The 26,630-nt window shown below is 32.9% G+C and overlaps 1 protein-coding gene across 2 annotated transcripts; it reads left to right on the top strand.

Moving 5' to 3' along the window:
• Window positions 1-207: 207 nt before the first annotated feature.
• On the top strand, window positions 208-26,630 carry LOC133190043 (glycosyltransferase-like domain-containing protein 1). 2 transcript variants are annotated; one of them, XM_061325516.1, is made up of 9 exons: window positions 208-902; window positions 5,980-6,147; window positions 7,116-7,273; window positions 16,160-16,673; window positions 16,984-17,093; window positions 17,428-17,572; window positions 20,301-20,371; window positions 25,498-25,589; window positions 26,422-26,630. In XM_061325516.1, exons 1-9 carry the CDS (start codon window positions 535-537, stop codon window positions 26,485-26,487), a joined length of 1,692 nt encoding a protein of 563 aa, XP_061181500.1. In that variant the 5' UTR covers window positions 208-534; the 3' UTR covers window positions 26,488-26,630. The 2 variants fall into 2 exon arrangements, 1 of the variants encoding a protein (XP_061181500.1); XR_009721559.1 differs by lacking the exon at window positions 20,301-20,371.

The raw sequence follows: 26,630 nt of genomic DNA, 5'->3' as shown, positions 1-26,630 counted from the left end.
TTTAAACATATATTCATAACATAAATAGTACAGAGGAAAACGACCTAATTCACATAAAACAGCAAGATTTGATGCCTTTCTATGTACCCCTAGTATGTCTTTAAGACATAAAAGTAGAACTAAATCCGGGAAAAATATTAAATCGGCTCAATTTCTTTTTTAGTTTAAATATTAAACATCCTACATGATTTCGCATGTAACCTTACGGGAAAAGACCACTAATTATTTTCCCATAGAACTCTATACAAACCTTAGGCCCTCTCAGTACTTTACTATGACAATTTCAGAAAAATCCTTGGCATCATTTGAAACTTTGTTCTAAGCCCTAACAAAAAATACTGAAAAAAATATATGGTCCCATGGCGTTTGTAGGTCAAAATTGCAGTTGTTTACAACTTATAGCGATCAGCAGTAAATAACACTCTACAGCAAAAATCAACCCCCACTCCTAAAATCTCCCCTGGTAATTCTATAGTTTCTGTAATATTCCCTCATCCCATCATTTATTTCAAACATCATTAATTTTACTTTAAAATGAAAACAATTACATACCTGATTTCAGCCAATGGCATAACGCCTAACCATTCAGTACTCTATACAACATTCCATAACAAACAAAGCCATGTGTTCATCCGGGGATTTGGTGCTCTCATTCCTTACCTCGTAACCTGTCATGATCAGTCTGTCATGCTAACTGAGATGAGCTCTATATCGGAAACAAAAGCGGTTAATCTCTTGATAGAACCATTCTATGGGGGCTCACATAAGCAGCTCATAGATATGATTTACAATACAATTCCAGATTGCCATTTGATTACAATGACAGCCAAAAAATGGCACTGGAGATCAAGGGTTGCTGCCCTCTACTTGGCTCAAAATATCCCTGTCTCCAAAGATTACAGGTAATTTGAAATATTTTGGAAAAAAGGGGGATTTCCAAAGAATTTTGAGCATGTCTAAAAGTCAAACTTGATGATAAATAAACGTATCATAAGTCAACTTGTTCAGTTGAGTGAAAGAACAAGGTACGGTTTCAATACAAATTTTGCCCTGTGTTTTTCTTAAAAATGAAAGTAATGTAAAATATTAAAACTCATGATTTCTGAATCATTGAAATTACACACAGAAGGATCATACAAATCATTTTCTCACATGACCTTCTAAATGCTAATTGTGACGTCATAAACTTGTGCATTTTCCCGTATTTTCTTGAAAAGTTGCAGAAGACACCAATTTTCAATGGAATTTTCTCTCAGATGATATTGTCCACAGGCATCGCCCACAAAGATTTTGAGATACGTGATTTTTCAAAGAATTTTACACAACATATCCGAAAATAAACGTGGGCGACGGTTGTGGACACTATTTTCTTAAGGAAAATAACCCTTGAAATGGGTCATTTTGAGGCTTTTTCTGTTTAAAATAGAGAAATGCATCAAATTAATGACGTCATATTTCCAGAATGGCACTCTTTCATGCTATATTTTTTCCTGATTTATCACTGTCATATACTCAACAAATATTTAAGCCAGTTTCAAAACTTTTTGAAAGTATTAAATTTTTAGGGCACAATAAAGCTAAAACCGTACCTCCTTCTTTCTGAAGCATTACATGTATATTAAGTAGGAATGGGTATCGCCAAAAATTTCGTATCGCTATATGACGATTTTCCCCCAAATATCACGATGATATCATAATATTTTTACAAGTAAGTTTTACACTGATTTTAAATGATTATTCATAATTTTCCTTAAAAATATGCTGGAAAAAATAACAGTTTTCTTCACTTTTTTATTAATTTATAATACTTTAAAGCATGTGCATGTTTGGATGCTAAGATGCCGTTCTTTTACCGTTTTCAACATTTCTTACACTTCTTGTAATTGTAATTTAAAAGATTGAACAGATAAATAAATAAATTTTTGAATTTATAACTATGTACCATAACTATGCACCTAAATACCAGTATGTTAGACTCCATATCATGATATGTATCAAACAATTAAAAATGACGATATACTGGTATACTGATAAAATGGCACATCCCTAATATTAAGCTCACCAGAGCCAAATACTCAAGTGAGTTTTTCTGATCAACATTTGTCTGTCTGTTGTTCGTTGTCTGACATCTGTCATTGTTAGCTTTTAACATTTTTGGCTTCTTCTCAGAGCTCTCCAGAACCATTGAGCCATTTTCAACCAAACTTGTCACAAAGCATCATTGGGTGAAGGCAGGGCTCAACATTAATGCCTGCCCGGTACCGGTGAAAAAAAAAAAAAATACAGACAAATAAACATTGCTGGGCACTTGTCTGATTGAACAAATGCTTTTTTATGCAAAGAAGTCTCCAAATTAATAAAAAGAACGACTGGTGAAAAGTTTATCGGAAGTTTAAAAATGGAAGCAGTTCATGAAAAATAAATTTAGACCCCGATATCAATCGCTCTTTAATTCAGTTCACACTCGATCGGGATCAAAGTTCACTAATTGCCGAGTACTGCAGAGGCATGGATTCTGTTTGATGTTGACAGTTTCACTTGTGAAGAAGAAAACTGAAGAAGAAAACTCTTGTTGTGGCCTTCAACTCGATATTTAGATATATCGACGATATATTATCAATTAACAATAGTTACTTCCATTCATATGTCAATTCGATATATCCAAGTGAACTTGAAATAAAAGAAATCACAGAGTCTGACACATCTGTTTCATATTTGGATATTTTACTGGAAAAGGACGTTGATGGCAACCTAACAACAAAACTTTATGATATAAAACTTGATGACTTCAAATTTTCTCTTAGCTTCCCTTTCTTGTGTAACAATGTACCCTTATCACCTGCATATGGGGTTTATGTCTCCCAGTTGATTCGATACTCAAGAGCATGCTCTACGTATGATCAATTTTTAAAACACAGCAAGCTTTTAACCAACAAGTTGATGAAACAAGGATATCAACTTTCTCATTTGAAGTCATCATTTTGCAAGTTCTATGGTCGATACAATGACCTTATCAGCAAATACAATCTATCATCATGTCAAATACTGACTGACATTTTTCATACTAATCGTTAGGCCATTATTTACACATTAACAATTTTACAGATTCTTCCGTTTACTTGGTCATTACAAGGAGCACACAGCAGTTGTGAGCGGTTGACAGGGGATGCTTACTCCTCCACAGCACCTGATCCTGCCTCTGATGTTTTTGGAGGTCCTTGTTTGCTCTGCTCCCGATATGTATTGTTTAAAATTTTATGAACTATGAGCTTGAATATTGTTCATTATCTCTATATTTCATTGTGAACATTTATGTTGCTGTCAGGACAGAAAGCCTAGACAGAATTTTGTTTATGTGTTTGTTGTATTTATCAATAACATCGCAAATCAATCAAGCATGTATATAATGGACTTTATTTTAAGTAATAGTTTTCAAGTTGGCAGTATTAGTTCTTCATTGAAATATTTTCAGACAAGTGAAGTTGAAGTTCAGACAAGTAAATGTCTTGGTCACTTGTACGAATGGACAAGTATGAAAAAAAGTTAATGTAAAGTCCTGGAAGGGGAATCAATTTTGTTGTAAACAAGAACAGTGCCCTCTTTCAAGGGGAAGTAATTGAGAAATAGCAAAAATAGGGAGATGTCATTTATGAGTGTTTGACTAATACAAAAAAAGAGATTTATGTAACATGTATCAGTCGAAAACAATATATTTTAAAAACAGCTTATTGAAATAAAAGGGTTACATTATTAATATCAGGTAGCACATATAAGAATACAAAAATAGATAAAAAAAAAAAAAAAAAGTGTGTCAACCCCAGATTTAATTAAAAAGAAAAAAAATGGTAAAGGGGGGGGGGGGGGTCCAGCCCTGCCTGTGTGAAAAACCAGATATCCATGGGACATGACAGAAAGTAGGAAGGTGACTCACTTGGAATTTTTTGACTACAGATACTGTGAACCAATTATTATTTGTGACAACTTTTATTCACCAGTTTGAAATCCATCCTTGACTATTAATAGCGATTCTCTGTAACCACTTAAACTTCTTTGCCACGCATGGTCACCGATTTTGATGAAACTTTGTCCATTATTACAACTTGACACCAGAAACATATATCAAACAAAATTTCGTTGCTATGTGTCTTGGTTGCCATGGTAACAGCCAGAAAAGTTGAAAAAATGGAGATTTTCAGCTACTTTGAATCTTTATTAAGCCTTAATAAAGACTAAGAAAAACAAACAAACCATTCTCACAAAAACATGACACCTTGTTGCCACTTATGCTATAAAGAAACTATTTAGAATTATCTCTAAGTAAGTGGTAACCATGGGTACATTTGGAATACATTTTAGATGCTTAAAAATGATGAAAAACGCTCAATATTCACTAATTATAGATGTTACGTGATCAAACTCCATCAACAACCAAAGAAAAACAATAAAACTATTTGACCTTTAGTAATTAGGTATTGGCAATATTATTCTAAAAATAACTTTCATGGTTGCCATGGTTACACAGTGTAACTAGCAAAATCTGTTGCTAAGATTGGGTTAATGCTACTATCTTGAGGAAAAACAATACAATTCATGACTGACACATAGATATCTTTAGGACCTTGCAACACCGACAACATAAGAGAAATTGGGATTAATTGTTACTTTGCAGTGTAACCATGGAAACAATGTACCCAGTTGTTTAAAGTGATATTTTTGTGCTGCTTTAGGAATTTACTTACCTTTTAATCAAGAAACACATTATTTTACTTACCTTGAATAGTACTTATCTGGTAGAACTTAAGTTGAATATCATATATTGATAAAGTTTGTTGAAAAATACAACACTGTTGCTATGGTTACCAAGAAGGGAAAATATTCGATTTTGTTACTTTTATATCAATTTTAAATCCTATGTGCCAGCTTTTTGCATCCAGTTAGAGATTGGGAAGAAGTCAAAATTGAAAGTCAGGTTAGTTGTTCATGTACATCAATCATAAAAGTTTTGGGAATCTACATACAAGGGTACGTATCCAAGGAAACAAAATATTTTTCAGATTTTTATGCATATTTTTTCGGCTAATTTCCATAGCAACGCTCTATTTTAAGAATTGAATTTGAATATTTTAAAATGTGAAAATTAGGGTCACACCAACACCTTTAAAAATTGATCATCAGTTAAATAGAAATATGCTTTTTAAAAAGATAGGATAAGATTAAAACACAAAAAGAGTTAATTTAAATCCCTTTGTGGTATTAAAACCATGGCAACCATTGCCAACCTATAAGAAATATCATATTTCGTCCTTGGTATATGTTACATGGATCTTTTGTCTATTATTTGCTTGCATTTCAACCTATAATTGTTTTTATTCTTAAGTGTATGACTTTATAAAATTAAATGAAAAAAATTATTACTTTTGAATACTTTGTTTCCATAGTAACATATGTAATAGTTGATTTACCAAACATGTTTATCATGCATTTAAGACATCAGGCCTTCAACTTTCAGAAACAGTCATTGCCTTTTGTTTGCTTTGCTGCAAACGTTAACTGTGGGACTCTGAACGTGTTGAAAAATGCCAATTTTCAAACTTTAGGACATGTTACTATGGTAACCATGACATGTAGCAACCCATTTTTGCCTGATTTGAGTTTAGGGTATCAAAGACTTTTATCATAGAGAGTTTGGAGAAATTCTGAGACTATGCGTGCCACAGCTCCTATATAAAAGTTAAAGTCATTACAGAGAATGGCTCTTAATTCTTGCAACATAGGAAATATTCTACATAGTTTACATTCTTGAACAAATAATTGGTTTGCCACGACAAGTATTCACAAGTAAAAGAATGTTGCAAAACTCAGGAATATTTCTCACATACTAATAAAAGATAGTTTACATGTACAGTGTTGATGGTTGCAGTTTCTCAAAGTTAGATAGATGAAGTTAAAATTAAGTTGAAAACTGTATCTTTTTTACAGGGTCCTTTTCTGCAGTAGTGTCCTGAATTTAGCCGAGCTAACAGCTCTTAGACCAGACTTGGCACCACTAAAGAAAATCATTTATTTTCATGAAAATCAGCTCATTTATCCTGTGAGAGAAAAGAAAGAAAGAGACATTCAGCATGGCTACAACCAAATTCTGTCATGGTGAGATTTTTTGTTTTTATTCTTCACATAACAATGTATAATTTTAATTTGATATTTTTTTAAATTTGTCCTTAATAGATAGTTCAAAATTTCTGTGTTAATTGATAATATTTTTTACAATGCCATTTGATCTGCAATACGTAAAATGTAGGTTCTTAAAATTTGCATTTCAGTTTTTAGTTACTAACTGCAATACAGTGTAATTAGTTGACCAGGAAAATGACAAGACTTACAGTATTTTTACAAGTTGACAGTACATAACAAAAGCTAGTTATTTTTGAAAGCTTTCTTTCAAGGTTAATTCAATTATATTAGTGTTTTATTTGTTAAGGCCTTTTTTATTTTTATACTTCCATTAAGTGTTTTATATTCAAGCTGTGTTATCCTGTTACGTAATAATCCATTCTTTACCTGACCAAGATTATATGTAAGCCTCAGTTAAACATGAATGTACTTAATAGAAAAGAAACAATTGATGATTTTTATCTGGAAATAATGACAACTAAGATATTCTGATCATACTGATATGATGAAAATATAAAAGTGGTACTGTATGCATGTACTCTCTGATCTGTCAATTCAATTCTTGAGGAAAAAAAAAGACTAGCTGGGTTTACAGGTGATTGTCTGCATTATGGGGGCATGTTTAAAAAAAATCTGTGTGGAACCAATACACATTGCAGAAAATAAAAAGATTTATTCTGGACAGTTTCAAAGATTCAATGTTCTCCAATCTGAATATTGTCTAATCCAGTGAAAATTTAAAGGACTGCCAATGGCTGGATTCAGCAAGTTTTATTGTATGTGTATGCATGACTGGCCGGCAGGGGATGCTCACTCGTCCTCTGATATTTTTGGAGGTCCATGTTTGCTCTGCTCTCGATTTGTATCGTTTTAATGGACTTTGAGCTTGAATACTGTTCATTATCTCCATATTTCATTTCAATTTCAATATTTTTTATTTACAGTTTAGTTGCAGATAGAGTTGTCTTTAACTCCCATCATAACATGGAATCTTTCCTATCCTCAATCGACCATTTTCTGCACATTATTCCAGACTATCGACCTAAGAATTTGGCCAACCAGATCAGATCCAAATGTCAAGTGATTTATTTCCCTTTACTTGGTAAGTCCTTTTCTCTCAATGAAATATTACCTGCCAGTGCTACAAATTTGAAACTATAAAATGTTTTAAGAGTATTCTCCCTTTAGCTACTATTTAACAAATTGCCTGCTAGTAAAGGGTAACATTTTTTTTAGCTTGGTCACTGGAGCATATTTCACCCTAGTCATTTATAAGTTATGAGATCCATGATGCATGGGACTTGAAATACGTACTGAATGTCTAGAAGTCTTGTTTATGCGTATATGAACTTTTAGAATTCATGAAGCAAATGAGGAAGTTTAGGCTGTTTACTCCTAGCTCTCTTTATCTTTCCAGTGTCACGGCTACTTAACCAATTAGTTCTAAAGATGCTCAAAATATACTTGATTAAAAGGGATTGAGTTTGTTCAAGTGAGGGACTAGTATAGCCACCCCTACCCCCTTTTTAGTAAGTTAGAGCCAAAGCCAGAATTTAAAAAAAAACTTACATAACAACCTGCCTATTAGTGTGTTTACTATTAGTTCAATAAATCTATGATAGAGGTCCAAATCTTTACATTGTGCAATGATATTTATTTTAAAAAAAAACAACAACAAAAAAAACAAAAACAAAAACAAACTAATGTCTAAAAGAAATACTGTATACAGGGTTTCCCTTTCATACTTGCAAAAAAAAATTTGCCTCATTTTAAATTTGCCCAGTCACAGTTCTGTTTAACAAATTATACTGTGCTTTTTGAATTCACCCTTTTTAAATTTGCCCACCTGTGTTTAGGGCAAAAGGGGCGGAAATAAAACAGGGGCGAAATTTTCCCTGTATACAGTACTGCAAAGATGAGCAAATGTTAAACTTTATCAAATCACTTTCCAAGCATCCTCATTTAGTGTACTTTGAAGTTTTAATCATAAGATGGGCCATAATAGGGATCCAAATGTTTGAGATTCTATAGAAATGTAACTCAGGTGAATGTTCTGTCATTGGTCCTATATTACAAATGGAAAATATCTCACTGATAATATAAAGTTTAAGATGAACCTTTTTTTTACAGAAGTAGAATGTGTTGATAGTTTAAGTTATACTGAAAGTAAGCTTTACAAGCAATGATACATCTAGGGAGTTTCTATTAATCAGGGAAAAGAAGAAAAATAAACATCCTTTGGAAAGAACATTTTAAAAGACATATATACATTGTAAATGATATAAGGGTCTTGCATTGTTAAATACATAAATGTATATTTTGAATGATATAAATCATAGGAGTGCATTTAAAAATTTTCACTCTAGTTTATCTTTTGGATTTTCATGCTATACTGGTTGATATATATGATGGTAAGGTTTCTGTCATGTTGTAAATTTTGTATTTTCTGCCACTAATAAATTCAAAATTTGCAACATAACATTTCCATCATCTAACATGTGTCTATTTGTCTGTAAACTACTTTTCAAAATGCTACTCATCCTAGTTTTGGGTTGATTTCAATAAACTTGGCATACATCTAAACTACACCAATATCCATAATTCTATTATTTGGTTTTTTTTTATTTTGCTGAACTTTGTTCCCATAGATACCAAAAAAAGAAAATTTTGTGAAATTCTTCCAAAATATGCTACTCTTCATACATTTTGGGTCTGATTTCAATAGAATTTGGTACATATGAGTTGACTTCTCCAGGATACATGTATCTGTTTCTGATTTTGACATATGTTGTTGCCATGATAGCTGTTGAATTTGAAATTTTTGTGAAATTAATTTATTTAAAAAAAAGAATACTATTCCTACAGTTTAGGTCCTATTTCAGTAGAACTTGATGTACAGATAGGCTACTCCTTTATACATAATTCTTATCTTCAGCCGAGAATGAAAAATGAATATTTTCAAGCTCACCTGAGCTGAAAGCTCAAGTGAGCTTTTCTGATCATCCTGTGTCCGTCTGTCTTTAACTTTTCAAATTTTCAACTTCTTCTCAAGATCCACTGGGCCAATTTAACCAAAGTTATCAAAAAGAAATTGGGTAAAGGGGAACCTAAATTATTCAAATGAAGGGCCAAGCCCCATTCCAAGGGGAGATAATTAAGAAAAGGCAAAAATAGGTTGGGGTCATCAAAAAATCTTCTTCTCAAGAACCAGTGGGCCAGAAAAGATGAAACTCATGTGGAAACTTCCTAGGTACTGTAAATTCTATATTGAACAGTTCATGGCCTCTAGGGGTAGGATGGGGCAAAAATAGGTAATCAAATTTTGTCATTGAGATATATAGAAAAAATCTTTTCAATCTTCTCCAGTAGACCAGAAACAATGAAACTTATGTGAAAGCTTCCTGAGGTAGTCTAGATTCAAAATTTTTCAATTATGGCCACTTTGGGTTTGGTGGGGCAAAAATAGGGATTCTAAATTTGACATTGAAATATAAAGGAAAAATCTTTTCAAATCTTCTCCACTGGAGCAGAAACAAAGAAACTTATGTGAAAGCTTCCTGAGGTAGTGTAGTGTTCAAATCATACCCCCCCCCTCCCAATAGGGGTAGGGTGGGGCCACAGAAGGGGATCAAAGTTTGATATTGAAATATATTAGAAAAAAAATTAAATCTTTTTTGCGTAATGCATGTATACAAGAAAAGAATTTTCTTCTTCCAAACTTCAAGGCCATGTTAGTCATGTTGATATTGAAGCATCCCCATGTTGTGTAGATTCAGATATCCCACAGAGTTAGACATGATATGGGTCATAATTTTTCACTAGAGTATAAAAATCTCTTTAAAATCTGATGAAAAGCAGCAGTGCTAAAGTTACTCAGGTGAGTGTTGTGGCCCATGGGCCTCTTGTTTGTGTAGTACAGTTAGAAGCTGCAAACTAGTATAAGATAAAACTAGACAATCTCCTTAGTTCAGCCCTTATGGAGAACACTGTAATTTGTTTAAACAAAATGTTTATTGGTATAAGGGATAATGTTCCTTAAAACTTATGCAGTTTATGTACAAATTGAATATAAAATTTCTTGATTAAATAGATCATTAATTCAAGGTCATGTTTGGTAATCACACACAATGGTAGCGTTTGAACTTTACCGCTATTTATCTATAAATCATTCCATGGAAGCAATAATATGACTTTGGAATTCAAATATTTAATCTCTGCATTGCTTGCACTTATTGGGGTAAAAATTACCTTGCTGAAACGAGAAAAAGACAATTATGTTTGCCTACATAAAGAAGGGACGCATGAGCCACACTGCATATATTGATTCCTACCTCTTATACTGTTTACAGTTTATCACTTTTTAGAACGTGTTACATGAATTTGAAAGATGAAAGTATCAAACTTTCAAAAATACCCAAATTGTCACAATCAATGTATAATTATAATACCTTTATACACAGGCATACCCCAAAAAAACACATAAATAACCATTTGTGTATATTTTCATAAGAATGTTTTCAATGTTCGATAATGTTTGTAAGATTATATAATTGTAGTTGTTGTAATAAATGACTATACTGTAATTGAATTTATCATTTTTTCGTTATCTTTAATTACATGAGACTGCCTGTTAGAATTCCGTCTGCATGTTTATTTGTATTGTTCATGATTATATATAAAAATGACCAAATTTTGTGGAAAAAATTTCTTGCCTCTACATACCAAATAACTATCTTGTAAAACTCAGTTGTTGTGAAAATTGGTAATATGCTTGTTCTATAAATGATAGGAAAGCAAAATGAGAATAAAAAGAAAATGTAGTCATTAAGTATTACAAAAAAAAATCAGCTTCAAACCAAACCAAACTTAATTTTTAACAGACTACATGTGTATTACATGTAATACAAGGAAATTGATACAAAGGAATTATTTGTGGTCCGTTTGCCTGGAGGTCATGTTTTAAGCATTACTGCATTACAACATAAAGAAGTCAAGTTTTTGTCTTCAGTTGTTCTATAGAAGCTTTTTTTAAATTTTTTTTTTGGCTTTAAAAACAATTCTGATCGTCTCTCCTAGCATGGTGGTTAATGGGGCCTATAGACTATCAGTACTTTCATGTGACAGGATAACTTTAATGTCTTTCAACCTACAGACTACTTATTTAATACAATTTGTGTAGAGGTGCAAGGAGAGGACTCGGGTTGATTTGGGTCACTTGCTTCAAGGTCATGCAGGGTTGATGTTTAGCTGCAGCTCGTGGATCTGAAAAATTGGGATGGATGACCAGAGAGCTATAGTGCCACCCATTGAAAAAAGAGTATATTATTAATTATGAAAATTTTATTGCACGCAAAAAAGTGAGCTGTTTTCTTGATTTATTTCTCTGTATATTTAATGAGGCTGAGTCTAATTCGAGTGCGCATGACTTTGTGCAGCTTTTTAATTACATGCAGTCGTATGTGCGACATTACACCTTTCCCAAATATTGTGATTTTAATACAAAATTAACATTATCTGTAACTTCTATGGGTCTGAAAATGTGCTTTTATGACAATAATTAGGAAAAAAAACGCTGAAATGGCTCTAACGATGTCATTATTTTCCGAATTTGTAAGCAAGGCATGACGCTGAAGAATACACATGACTCGCTTGTATATTCAAGACTTCCATGGATATTATACATACTAGCTATCTAAACATTGTTATTTTTTACCAAAATAATTCATCTGCACCGAGAATTCATCTGCACCGGTTCCCATACAGACTATTAACAAAATGTCTATTATTTAACCCCATATTATTACTTCTCACAATGGCCTCTCTTGGCCTTTGAAGAACATTTAAAAAGATAAGTTATTCTTGTCTCATTTTTATTCATCTATTATTTCCAAGTCATTAAAACTATAAAAGTACTTTTTTTTTATTATACAATAAATTTTCTTGCATAATTCTCTTATTCTATTAAGCTTTCAAATACTGTGGAATCATCATTGTTCAGGGGGGATCAATGTTCGTGGATTTCGTGTGTCACCCTTACCCACGAATTTACATCCCCACGAACAATTTTTTTGTCAACATACTGATTAATTATATCTACCAAATAAATGAGCTGCCCATGAAATTACATCCCCATGAACCAATAAAATTTTGCTTGCCCACGAACATTGACCCCCACGAATTTAAATGATTCCACAGTACATTATTTAAATTGATTTATTATCAAAGGTGAATGGCAAAGGGGAATAACTTTGCTCAGCAGAATACAAGTTAATAGAGCCCTGGCCAGGACCAGAACACTTGACTAAATGGTCCAGGTGTTCAAAATTCTGGTAAAAACACCCTTGCATATTAAAACTTTTACTCTGTTTGTCTTGAACATCCCCAGAAGCATAGAAGATTTTCAAAGAAATGCATTTTCACCATATTATTACATAAATAAAGCCCCATCCTTACACCAGAACGTATCTGACCCATTGGCCACAAACTCACAATTCTGGAAGAAGCACCCTTTCTCATCATAACTATACACTTGTTTCTTTACTTTATAACCAGTAGTAGAAAAAATATTTTGAAAGAAATTATGCATTTCACTATATAATCAATAGAGCTCCCCCCCCACCAGAACCCCTGACCCAGGGGCCATGAATTTCACAATTTTGGAAGAGGCATTCTTCCTTATCATAACCATGCACTTCTTTTGTTTGAAAAATACCCAGAAGCAGAGAAGATGACTTTGAAAGAATTCATGCCTTTCCCCTATATAATCAATAGAGCCCCACCCTAACACCAGAACCACTGACCCAGGGGCCATGAAATTCATAATTTCTGAGGAGGCAGCCATGCTAATCATAACTATGTACTTAGTTTATTTAATATCCAGGAGCAAAGAAGAAGATTTTCAAAGAATTAATGTAATTTTACTATATAATCAATAGAGCCCAGCCCTAACACCGGAACCCCTGACCCAAGGGCCATGAAATTCACAATTTCTGAAAAGGCAGGCATGCTCACCATAACTATGTTCTTAGTTAGTTTATTTAATACCCAGGAGCAGAGAAAAAGATTTTCAAAGAATTAACGCATCTTCACTATATAATCAATAGAGTCCTGCCCTAACAACAGAACCCCTGACCCTGGGGCCATGAAATTCACAATTTTGGAAGAGGCACTCTTGCTCATCATAATTATGTACTTAGTTACTGTAGATTCCTAAATATACGCGAGGAATAAATTATCGCGTAATTACGCGAGAAGCACCATTCGCGAAATAAAATTACTCGCTTTTATTTTTATGTTGCTTTAATGTATGTAAAATCTCTAGATAAATCACCGATTCGCGAATTATTGTTCCCGTGATTTGGGCCATTTCGCTATATTAAGTACTCGCGTAAAATAAGGAATTTACAGTACTTTATTTAATACACAGGAGCAGAGAAGAAGATTTTTTAAAGAAATAATGCACTTTCACTATATGATATATATAGCCCCACCCTAGCACCAGAACCCCTGACCCTGGGGCCATGAAATTCACAATTTTGGTAGAGGGCTCAATGCTTATTACAATCATGCCAACAGTTTGACTGGTTGATGTCCAGGAGTAAAGAAGAAGATTTATAAAGATTGCATTATTTTTGGTGGTTTTAGCCCCACCCCTCAGGTCCGGGGGGGGGGGGGGGCAGGGACCATGTAATTCACAATTTTTGTTCGCCTTCACCCATAGATGCTATATGCCAAATTTGGAACGGACGAGAATGGATAGCAATAGGTCACCTGAGTGACTCAGGTGACCTAAAAATATGGGAAAAATGTGATAATTTCGTGCTTTTCCAACAAATTCCCATAGGGTCCAATAGTAAAATTTGACAACTTTTGAGTTGCCCCCCTAAGAAATTGGGACAGTAAACATTTGATTTTTTAATCTTAAAACAATTACTATAATAGTAAAAATTAATTCAAGAAAATTGATCAAAATCTCTAGGGTAGAAATAATTAGACTCGGCCTCGTTAAACTGCCATCTCAAAACATTACTAACCATGTTTTCCAAACATATTCTCTTACTACTTCCACAAAAAAACATTCCCCCAAACTGTTGGCCCTCCTGGACCTGAAATTGAGACCATAGAAAATTTTGCCTATTTATACTGCCATTTTGGGTGGCAAGACAATTCAGTCCACAGCGCTTCATGCTTGACTTGCACATGCAGTTTTGATGTGGAAGTAGTAATAGAATATGTTAGGAACAAAGGTAAAGCAATATTTTGATATATATGGAGAAATAAATCAAGAAACAGCACACTTTTTTTATGCAATAAATATACATTTTTAGCCGGGCTCATTGCTCGAAGAGCAATAGCCGGCTTTTGTTACGGTGTTCAACCGGAAATGCTGCTTCCTCACCGCCAAATGAAATACGAGTAAGAATATAGTACGTATGCTCAACCACCTTTGAAGCAATACAAACACTAAAATAAACAAATTTAAGTTAACTACAAAATTCTCTAAACCCAAAAACATTAATGGTAATATACTTTCTCCCCTCTTCTTCAATTAAATATTTGTTCAAAATATGTGAAAGGTTTTCATCAAGTCTCTGTCAACGTCACATTCCATAAATAAAGAACCTTGTGTTATCAGGCTAACACTAATGCGGGGAGCACGTGACCCGATGCGCACCTTTATGCAAAACTCCCCGCTGAGGACCCGTCTGTGTATAAACGTTTCACTTAGCTGCATCAATGTTTATTTACTTCTGTAAGTGATGTTAGACCCCGAAACGATACATGTGATAAATTGTTTACACTGTTAAATTCAAACTGCATTTTATTTAATTTTTTAAACATTTTTGTTATTTATACTATATATGCCATAAATATATTTTTGTGTTACATATTCCTCCAGTGGCTTGTTGTTATTCATCTGTTATCACAACGTATGTTTCATGTAAAACGGATTTGTTCACTTTTCTGTAAATGAGTCCGGCTCTCTGTACTTCTGAGTACTTTGATTTTTTTTCAGTGGGTGGCTCTGTAGCTCTGTGGTTGTCCATCCCAATTTTTTCAGATCAGCAAGCTACAGATCTGTAGGTAGTTGATGGTCAGAGATTGTTGATTTGATCTTGATTATTACATATTTATATGTGATGATCAAGGATTATTTTTATGTTTTCTTATTAACCTACATGTTTTGTATTTATGATACAGGTCGAAGATTGTTAGAAACACATGTACATTCTGAGGTCACTTGTTCAAGGTCTCAAGGCCAAGATCCTCTATAATTTATAATGTGACCTCAGTAAGGTGTAATATAAGAATATATAGGAACAATTATCATTAAAAATCATCTCAAAACAACAGGATAGTTTTCCTCTCTATTATATATTTCAGATGTTCATATTATTTATTATTATGTTGCAAATATCTTTATGTACATTAGCTTTAAGTTGAATTAATTTATAGAACTTGGAGTCAAGATGGACCCCAATGGGGATAAAAAATACTTTACACAGGAACACACACTTTCTCATGAGCAGCAGTGCTACAATTTGTATGTCAGATTTAAACATTAATATACAAAAGGTTAAAATTTATTGAAGACGTACCTTAAGTTCTTGACTAAATTTAGAGTAATCATAAATATGTATCTAAAATTCATTTGTCATGAGTGAAATGTGACTCAGGTGAGCACAGTGACCCATGAGGCTCTTGTTTTTAGGGTTATATAAATATAAAGCAGGTACAGGTCCTCAGTTACTGCAATGTACAAGGCTATTGTTACCTAATGATTGGACTTTCAAATGACTTGATTTCAAAATGCTCAATAAAATATATATTCCTATTAGTTATAAATAGATTAATTTTTATTTATGTTAGATTTATGACTGATGCGGACACAAATGCAGTCACTGAGTGTTAACACAATGATGTACAATTATCATCATAAAATTGAAAATATTATACATCAAGTTGGTAACATAAACTTTGTTTTCAGATAGAAAAAAGTTTTCAACTGATGAGGGTTTGCAGATGGATTCCTGTTCATTACCATGCAATCAGATCAATAACCCAGCATCTCAGGAATTAATAGCCAATCAGAGCACAACCTCAGAGACAATATTATCCTATCAGGGTAGTGATTCAGAGTCTGAGAGATTAACAACCAATGAGGATCTTACTTTAGAATTACAGAGGTCCATTTGTGGTACTGAGAGCATAACACCCAGTGAGATGCTAGATTTGGATTCAAAAAATAAAAACAGCACCAAGAGAACAGAATTAGTGACTTCAAATACTAGTACCTCAGAAAACCAGACATGTACACTTACTGACCAATCTAATATAACCGACACAGTGACTGCAAACTCAACAGCAAATCAGATGCAAAAATTTACAGACCTTTCTGTAATTCAAGCCCAAAGAAGTCATGACTTGCAGAATAGTGTGTCAAGGGACAATCTCCCTAAACAGGAAGAGAGGCCATTGCATATTGTGTGGGCTCACAGATGGTAAAGTCAGGAATTTTATTTAATTTAAACTGTTAGGGACATTTAAAAAGGACATGTACTAATTCCTTAAGTGTGCTTATCAAAATGTTATATAGAGAATTATTACACCACAGAATGATCTTGAGAATAAGAACAAATATTTTTGTAGAGCAAGAAAGTAGGGCAAGATTGGTTGACTGTAACGTGACACTGTGTACTTGACCATCATCAGTGATGACAATCAATCAAACATCAAGTGTTTTTGAGCTTTTTGTGATATCTCTCTCAAAATCTAAAATTCAGAGTGTAGTAAACAAACTATTTATTTCAGGGAACATGACAAGGGGCCTGAATCATTCTTTAACACTGTGATCAATTTACACAAAGAGGGGTGTCGATTTAAGCTCTCTGTCCTTGGAGAACAGTTTACAGATAATCTAGGTATTGTAGGAAAACAAGCAAACATACATATCAATTTCCTCATCAACAAATAGAAAAACATTTCATTGATGATATGATACAGAGTACTCCTTTTCATAAAGTTTATTTTTTGACCCAGTAATGCATCGTAGGAGAAGAAATTTGCAGTTCATAAAATCGTACGATGCAAGTCTCATTGTTTAATACTCTAAAAGTAAGACATTTTGCTGAGTTCAGCAACTTGATGGAGAATGATTTGCAATTCAGAAAATCATACGATACGAATTTTTTGCTTCATAATGCATCAAAATTCTTGGTTACATTGGGTACATTAATTGTTCTCTTTCTTTGTCAGGTGTTTTTGAGAAATCAAAGCCAATCCTTGGGGAACATTTGGAACATTGGGGATATGTACCAAGCAAGGCAGAATTTCATCGTGTCCTTGAAAAGGCAGATGTAGCAGTTTCTACTGCTCTGCATGAATTCTTTGGAGTTTCCATGTAAGATTTACTCCTTACTATGTACTGGTATTGGGAGGTTTTGTGACACATGCATTAGAATGAATTTGCCAATTAGATGATCCATTTAAGTATTTGACTCCTAATAGTCTCAGATTCAGTGAAATTGAATACATAAAAAATATGTACAGGTTGAATACTCAGTATATTTAGACATATTCCCCATGTATTAGTATCAGTATGCAAAAATGGAAAATGTCCTAATTTATGATCTTGTCCTGTTCTTGAAGAGTTATCCCCCTTTCATTTTAATCAATAAAAATCAATTTTAAAAATTCTACCTCTTTAAAAAATTGTTTTCAATCATTATTCTATTCCCAATGATTAAAATGATTAAAATCTTTCGACCACAGCATTTTATTTATACGTATTCTTAGTATTTAAATGCTTTTAATAAATATCAAAGTATTTCATACATGATGGATTTTTAAAATTAGAAAATTATGTTTTAATATGGGTCCAATTTCTAATTCTCGAAGACAAGAATTACTTATGCATATTTTATTTATCTATTGTCCTTTCATCTGTTTGAAATCTATTTTGTGAAAGAAAAAGATTGTGATTTTTTGTTGTTGTTGTTTGTTTGTTTGTTTGGTTGGTTTTGTTTTTTATTTCAAAAACAAATTGTTACTTTAATACTGAATCAAGATATAAAATTTTGTATATCAAATTTGCATGAACCTCAAAAATTTCATTGTTTTGTTATTAAAAAAAAAATCTATCAGATTTTTATACTGTTAATTTTTTCTCGAAACACCAGTATCTCGAATACCAGGGATATATTGAAATGATTTGGCAGTCCCAACCACCTTTTCTCTATCTTTTTCAACCTTGTTGTCTCAAATCCTCAGATATCTCAAAGGTTAAACTTAGTCCCTTTGACTCCGAGATAGTAAAGTTTAACAGTATATATTTACATTTCCAATGTCTTTGTCCGAGATAAAATTACAAATTGTAAAAATACTTTATTTCTACATAAATCTACTGGACAGGTTCATCGATAGGCGCGGTTAAAAAAAATCACGTGCGGGGCGGGACAGAAGCGGGGCTATTAGCACGGGAATTTGCAGAATCAGGAGCATGTAAATATAGGGAATAACTGTCAGATTTTTTGGATTCATGACGATAATCAATCGATTGGCTTGCGTGATAATTTTATGCATAAACCCCTTCAGCGTTTATGCAAATTATCACGCAAGCCACTCGATTGATCACATCATGAATCCAAAAAATTAGACAGTTATTCCTATGCATTACAGATTTTGCCCTATTTCAATTAAACTGATAATAGACAAATAGATCATGAAGCATTATTGGTAGATGAACTAAGTTCAATCTCCCTTGGCTATCTTTCACATAAAAAAATCACTGCCAGAGCTACACTTCCGTGTGAGCCAATTTACTCAGCTGACAAACATATACATGTATATCTATATGCATCTGCTGAAGAAATTTAACGCCACATAATCATTCATTTTCATTTGACACACTGAAGAAATTTAAACACAACATAATCATTCATTTCAATGTGGCATTTTGTAGAAAAATTTGTTAAAATATGGATTAGAATACAGATATAAATTCCTTATTTAAGGTTTTAGCTCTAAAAAGACCATATTACATTTATATTAATTATTTTGACACAATAATGCCATGGTGGGCACTGAATGGACTGATTCATTGCTGATGAGGGATTGAAGGTTAATACCTGCTGCATAACACGCATGTCCAAGTCTTTAATTAAAAAAAAAAATGATTTCTTTGGAATCCAAAGATATCTCTGTTTTTTTCTGTCCATTGTGCATTTCAATGCCATTGCCCTGAGTGATAATTAAAAATAAAATGAACTTTTTTTTGGGAGGGGGGGGGGGGAATAAAACTGATTTCATGCAGTCAAACTTGGAAAAACAGACTACATCAACATTAATAATTATAGATCTATTTATATTGATTTAGCATTATGATGAGTGGTGTTGCCAAGGTTACTACATGTAATAACACTCTGAGATTTAAAATCCTTTCAAAATGCTAATCCTCACTTATTTAGTTTTGACCTAATTTCAAGTTTACTTTAATATACAGAAGTAGACTACAGCAAGATATTCACAAAACACATAATTTTATGTATCCATTTTATTGGTGGCAAATCAGCGTGTGGTCTATACTTAAAAGAAAAGTCTATATTTATTTGAGAATTTTACGCCAGACATGAATTTTGTTTTCAGCATACTGCATCTATTTAATATTTCGTTTATATGGTAAATAAATCTTGCATGTTGTTCAAAAACAAATGTTATGTATATCTTTTTGTCAGAATATTGTAAGTCTTCACCAATAGACAGGCCCATAGCAACAATTTTTAAAATAGGAGGAGCGCTAAAAATAGATTTGACCCCCCCAAAAAAACATAAAGTACCTAAACTTGGAGGTGGGGGGGGGGGGGTCGGTCTTTGTCTAACTTTTCAAAATTTTTCGAAAAACTGGGGGGAGGGAAGCAACCTTTAAATGATTCAAATTAAAACTTCAGAGAAAGACTATTTTCTAAAAAGGTGATGGGGGTGTGCACCACCCCGACAACAAACACACACATTATAGGCCTAATAGAGTTATTCTCTCATCAAATGATCATGGGATTTTTCTTTAAAGGAAAGTTGCATTATTTATATAACATCCATCGTATTTAAAAAAAATTTTCTTTGCTCTAAAACAGGTTGGAAGCAGTCCAAATGAAATGCTATCCCTTGTGTCCAAATCGTTTGGTCTATCCTGAAATATATCCAAGTAGGTACAGATAAGATATCATATCATGATATATCAACATCATCAATAGGGTTTGAAACATGATTTCCTCTGTATTTTGATATGGAACTTTGCACTGAAGAAATATCACTATTGTAATTGTAAATTATTGTGTTTTGTTAATTACCTCTAATGCACAAATCTAAATTAGGGCAAAGTTAAAATGGAGCTATAAAGAGCTGTATGCTGTATAAGCATATTTTTGCCCCAATGAAAGCCAAATTAACAAAAAATATTATAGTTTGGAAGACGATTATTGGCAATTCTTGTGTATGTGACATTACAAACTACATGTACATATCGAGATTTTCCATTATTTTTAACTAGGCTGAATCAAATTATTTCTACCCTAGATATTTTGATAAAATTTCTTGAATGAATTTTTACTACTACATGTATATTGATTATTTTAAGATAAAATAATCAAATGTTTACCATCCCAATTTCTTATGGGGCCATTCAAAAGTTGTCCAATTTTACTATTGAACCCTATGGGTATTTGTTGGAAAAGCGCCAAATTATCACATTATCCCCATATTTTTTTGTATTTCTGCCCTAAGGATTTGGAGTGAAACGGTTCACCGCGGTATCGATTCACCGCGGTATTTTTTCTTGGTTTGATACATGGTGCAAAATCTCTAATTTTCGGTTCGGTTCATTTTTCGGTCGGGATCGTTATTCAGTCCAGTTTGGCATAAGGTAAAACACGGTCCTACTAAACAGAGAACCCTAGAGAACTCTAGAGAACTCAAGGTTTATTTGATCAATTCAAATAAATTTTATGCATAATTGAGTTTATTTTTACTTTATAAATCATATTCTAGCTATAAAATCAATAACATGAATTTTTTATGGATGTTTTCCCTCGAAAAAAGGTGAAAACGTAACAACATAGAGTAGTGTAATATTTTAAGTCATTCCGATCCCGACTGAATTTCAAATACGTTGTTAATTGAAATAATAATTTTACCACATAATTTTACAATTCTTTTTCACATTATTTTTCATTTAATTTTATTTTTTAAGTTATATAGAACTCTTAGTTATTAACTCTGGCGTAAAATTATTTGAAAAAATAATTAAAATAACACAAAGTATGATGAAGTCTTCATACATTAGTATTCCATTGAAAATAAGCATAACACCTGGCATAATATTCATTTTTTAAATTTTATTTTGTTTTTGTATGATATATTGGTTATTTAAAACTTGGAGTGAAATGGTTCACCGCGGTATCGATTATTTTTTCTCGGTTTGATACATGGTGCAAAATCTCTAATTTTCGGTTCGGTTCATTTTTCGATCGGGATCGTTATTCAGTCCAGTTTGGCATAAGGTAAAACATGGTCCTACTAAACAGAGAACCCTAGAGAACTCTAGAGAACTCAAGGTTTATTTGGTCAATTCAAATAAATTTTATGCATAATTGAGTTTATTTTTACTTTATAAATCATATTCTAGCTATAAAATCAATAACATGAATTTTTAGCTCACCTGAGCCGAAGGCTCAAGTGAGCTTTTCTGATCAAAATTTGTCCGTTGTCTGAGGTCGGCGTTGTTGTCGTTGTAAACTTTTCACAATTTCATCTTCTTCTCCAGAACGGCTGTGCCAATTTCAACCAAACTTGGCACAGAGTATCCTTGGGTGAAGAGGGTTCAAGTTTGTTCAAATGAAGGGCCACTCTTTCAAGGGGAGATAATCATGAATTCATGAAAAATTAATGGCATCATTTAAAAATCTTCTTCTCAAGAACCACTGTGCTTGAAAATATGAAACTTATATGGAAGCATCCTCAGGTAGTGTAGATTCAAGTTTGTTCAAATCATGACCCCCGGGGGTAGGGTGGGGCCACAATGGGCGATCAAAGTTTTACATAGGAATATATAGGAAAATTCTTTAAAAATCTTCTTCTCAAGAACAGCAAAGCTATGATTGGTCATATTTATATGGAAGCATCCTCAGATAGTGTATATTCAAGTTTGTTCAAATCATGACCCCCGGGGGTAGGGTGGGGCCACAATGGGCGATCAAAGTTTTACATAGAAATATATAGGAAAACTCTTTAAAAATCTTCTTCTCAAGAACAGCAAAGCCATGATTGGTCATATTTATATGGAAGCATCCTCAGGTAGTGTAGATTCAAGTTAGTTCAAATCATGACCCCCGGGGGTCGGGTGGGGCACAATGGGCGATCAAAGTTTTACATAGGAATATATAGGACCTGGCATTATATTCTTTTTTAAATTTTATTTTGTTTTTGTATGATATATTGGTTATTTAAAACATATATATTTCATTTACAAACAATAAATAATTAAAAATCATTAGGGTTCTCTAGGGTTCTTAAGAGTTCTCTAGGGTTCTCTGTTTAGTAGTACCTGGTAAAACACGTTACTCAGTATAAATAAGTATCTAGAAAACGTAAATTTTTGATGACTGATAGCTTGTAAAATAATTTTTGACAGTCAAATAATTTTAATCAATTTCTTCTAGTCAATTTGCAAATAAATTCGTGAAATATGTGACTAGATTTAGAAAAAGAAAGCATAAAACAACGTTGAATTTGCTTCCTTCTATCAAAATCGTATCGAAAATAACCGAACCGAGACAAAATTATACAATGCGTATCGAACTGTGAAGGAGGTGTATCGTTTCACCCCTACAGTAAGGATTTCCTTTTCAGTCAAATACATGAAAGTTATTGTAAAAAGTCACCAAATTGTAAAATTTGAAAAAAGTCAACCTTCTGGGTTGGTCTAGCAATTATTACAAAGTTGTTTTTTTTCAATGCCCAATACCTCTAAATTTGCCATATTGCAATATACATTTGTATATATTGGCACAGATGAATTATTTTGGTAAAAAATAACAATGTTTTGATTGCTTGTATGTTTCTTTTGATGTGTTCTATCAGCAATTTTTAATAAAATGTCCATGGACGTCTTGAATACTCAAGCGAGTCATGCATCATTCTTCAGCGTCATGCATTGCATACAGAACCGGAAAACAGTGACGTCATTAGAGCCATTTCAGCATTTATTCCTATAAATATTGTCTTAAAAGTACATTTTAATTCAGACCAATAGACGTTACAGATAATGTAATATAATGTTAATTTTGTATTAAAGTCACAATACTTGGGAAAGGTTTGATGTCGCACATACGACTGCATGAAATTAAAAAGCTGCGCAAAGTCAGCTGTGCACTTGAATTAGACTTAGCTTGAAAGAGAACAAAATGGACAATATTTGTCAAATTTTGACGACAGAATTTACAAAGTGCAAGCCTGTTCTAGTACAATATTCACATTTTTTTTATTGATTTTACACATTCTATCGAAAGAATGAGTTGGAGCAGACCTATGCTCTATGAATTTTAATAAAAATAATTTTATTTTAGTATACAACATAAAATTCTTTCAAAATCATTGAAATATAGAATTTATGTCATCTTCTTGACATCATATCTAACATATGACATCATGGCTAATGAAAATAGGTAATGTTTTGAAGTCTGCAGGTATCCCGCTGGTTAAAAACATAAATGAAGGCTTCTCCATCAAAGTTTGATTTTTGGGGCAGATATTGGTCATTACAGAATATACTCCTTTTTAATTTTTGTGATAAAAAACTTTTCATAATAGATTTTATTCTGAATAAAGGGGAATCTGTGGTTAAAAAAAAAGAAACAAACTTTGAGTTAAATTTTATCATATTCCCTTTTAATAAAAGCTTTTGGAGATTTAGTATCAATATACTGCATTCCTCTCTCTAACAAGTGTCCTACCTTGTTGCATCCTAAAAATTTTGATTTGATGAAAAAACAAGATGTGTTTGTGAAACACTGATGCCCCCGTAGGGCAACTTTAAGCAAAGTTTAAACTTTCTCAAATGTAAATAAAATATGTTGGTACCCAAAGTAAGGTCTTGTCTTTAAGAATATACCTATGAAATATGAAAGCCCTAGCAGCAACCATTGAATAGATATGAAAAAGTTTAAAAATTTTCAAAAGTAAGTCAAACATCAAGGTCAAGGCCAAATGGTCAAAATTAATGGTGCCCAAGGAAAGACCTTTTCACAAGAAATACACATGTGAAATATGAAAGCTGTAGCACCAATTGTTCAAAAGTTATGGCCAGCCAAGGTTAAAGTTTTCAAAAGTAGGTCAAACTCCAAGGTCAAGGTCAATGGAACGTCTTGTCACAAGGAATATACATTTTAAATATGAAAGCCCTAGCACCAACTGTTCAAAAGTTACGGCCAAGGTTAAAATTTTCCAAAAAAGTATGAAAGCCATAGCACCAACCATTCAAAAGTTATGGCCAAGGTTAAAGTGTTTCAAAAGTAGGTCAGAGTCCTATGTCAAGGTCAAAAGGTCAAATTTGTTGGTATCCAAAGGAAGGTCTTGTCACAGGGATTACATATGTGAAGTATGAAAGTCCTAGCACCAACCATTCAAAAGTTATGGCCAAGGTTAAAGTTTTTCAAAAGTAGGTCAAAGTCCTAGGTCAAGATCAAAGGGTCAAAGTTGTTGGTATGTGAAGGAAGGTGTTGTCACAAGGATTACATATGTTAAGTATAAAAGCCTTAGAACCAATCATTCAAAAGTTATGGCCAAGGTTAAAGTTTTTGAAAAGTAGGTCAAAGTCTTAGGTCAAGGTCAAAGGGTCAAAGTTGTTGGTATCCAAAGGAAGGTGTTGTCACAAGGATTACATGTGTGAAGTATGAAACCCCTAGCACCAACTGTTATAAAGTTATGGCCAAGGTTAAAGTTTGGTAAAATTTTGCAAAACTGGGTCAAACTCCAAGGTCAAATAAGATGGTACCCAAAGAAAGGTCTTGTCACAAGGAATACACATGTGAAATATGAAAGTCATAGCTTCAACCAATCAAAAGTTATGGACAAGGTTAAAGTTTTTGCGGACAAACAGACAGATATATAGACAGACGGACAGACAGGACAAAAACTATATACCCCTGAATCTTTGATACGGGGGCATAAAAAATTCATGTAATAAAAATATAAAGTTATATGTAAAATGAATAATTTCATGAGATATCACTTCAGTAATGAAAATACAACATGCTCCTATTGTTTTTGTTTCAGAACAGTATTTGTATAATACAGACAACCAGTTGTTAAAAACATTGAGAAGATTTTGTCGTCATCCAAAATTGGTCAGGGAACACAAGATACAGGTTTGTTTGAATTGAGTTTTTGACACTGTGTTCAGTGAGTTTGATTAATCACATTTGCATCTGTTTTGGGATTCTTATCCTGTGATTTCCCTCTAGATATGAATTATTACAAATCTATCAATACCTTGGACTTTCAATAGACTGCTTATATTTATGTCACACCAAACAGTAAAACAGTGACATAGAATGTACATTCATAACAGAATATGTGTTAGTAGAGGAAAATTGCATAAATTAGCATGTTTGTTTGTTTAATGTCCCTTCGAGAATTTTTCACTCATATTGAAAGGCACCACTTGCTGGTGGAGGACTGCAAATTTAGACCTCTACTCAGCACTTACGGCTTTTTGAGCCTGTGAGGAATCTTTTTCATGCCAGCACTTACTGTGATACGGGACCTCAGTTTATATGGCCTCATCCAAAGGACCTGTCTCCACGTCCAGCAGTGGGATTCGAACTTACTGAGTTTAGTTGGTGCAAACCTTATTTCCTACGATTCGAAGGTTAAGCTTACGTCATCTCATTGTTTGTCAGTACCACCCAAAAGTCAAAGCAATGGGGAGAAATATTCTAGTGATAATGAGTTCAGTGTATATTGACATACAGATTAATGCTTAGTCAAATCAAAGTTATCTGTAATGTTGTAAAACAAGTCATGTCTCAAACAAAGTTGTGAAATTTCTTTTGGGTCATGACATGACTTGGTTTTCCAGTTTTCTTTCAATGTAAAAGTAACAGTAATGAAAAAATTGAGTGCATGGATTATAAAATAATGATTTTTCTAGTGTTTGTAAATATTAAATAAATGTAGATCTTATATTTTAATTTATAGGTAGATCTTTCAAAGTTTTCATGGGAAGAAAGGAGAAGTGACTTTGAGGACTTATTTTGTGTGTAATACTTATAATGGAAAAGATATGTAAAATTTTTCCTTTTGACTTTCTTTTCAAAGTTGTTTTCTTATAAACTCCAGAACGTCTACTTGTTAATCATTGAAGAATAACTTTATGTTGATAAATTGTTTGAAGAAAAAAATTAAAA

The sequence above is a fragment of the Saccostrea echinata genome, unplaced genomic scaffold, assembly GCF_033153115.1.
Source record: "Saccostrea echinata isolate AGI-Se365-2 ecotype Australia unplaced genomic scaffold, CSIRO_AGI_Sech_v1 ptg000001l, whole genome shotgun sequence".
Classification (NCBI taxonomy): domain Eukaryota; kingdom Metazoa; phylum Mollusca; class Bivalvia; order Ostreida; family Ostreidae; genus Saccostrea; species Saccostrea echinata.
Note: the sequence above shows the minus strand (reverse complement) of the source record. Positions and strands in the feature narration are given on the sequence as shown.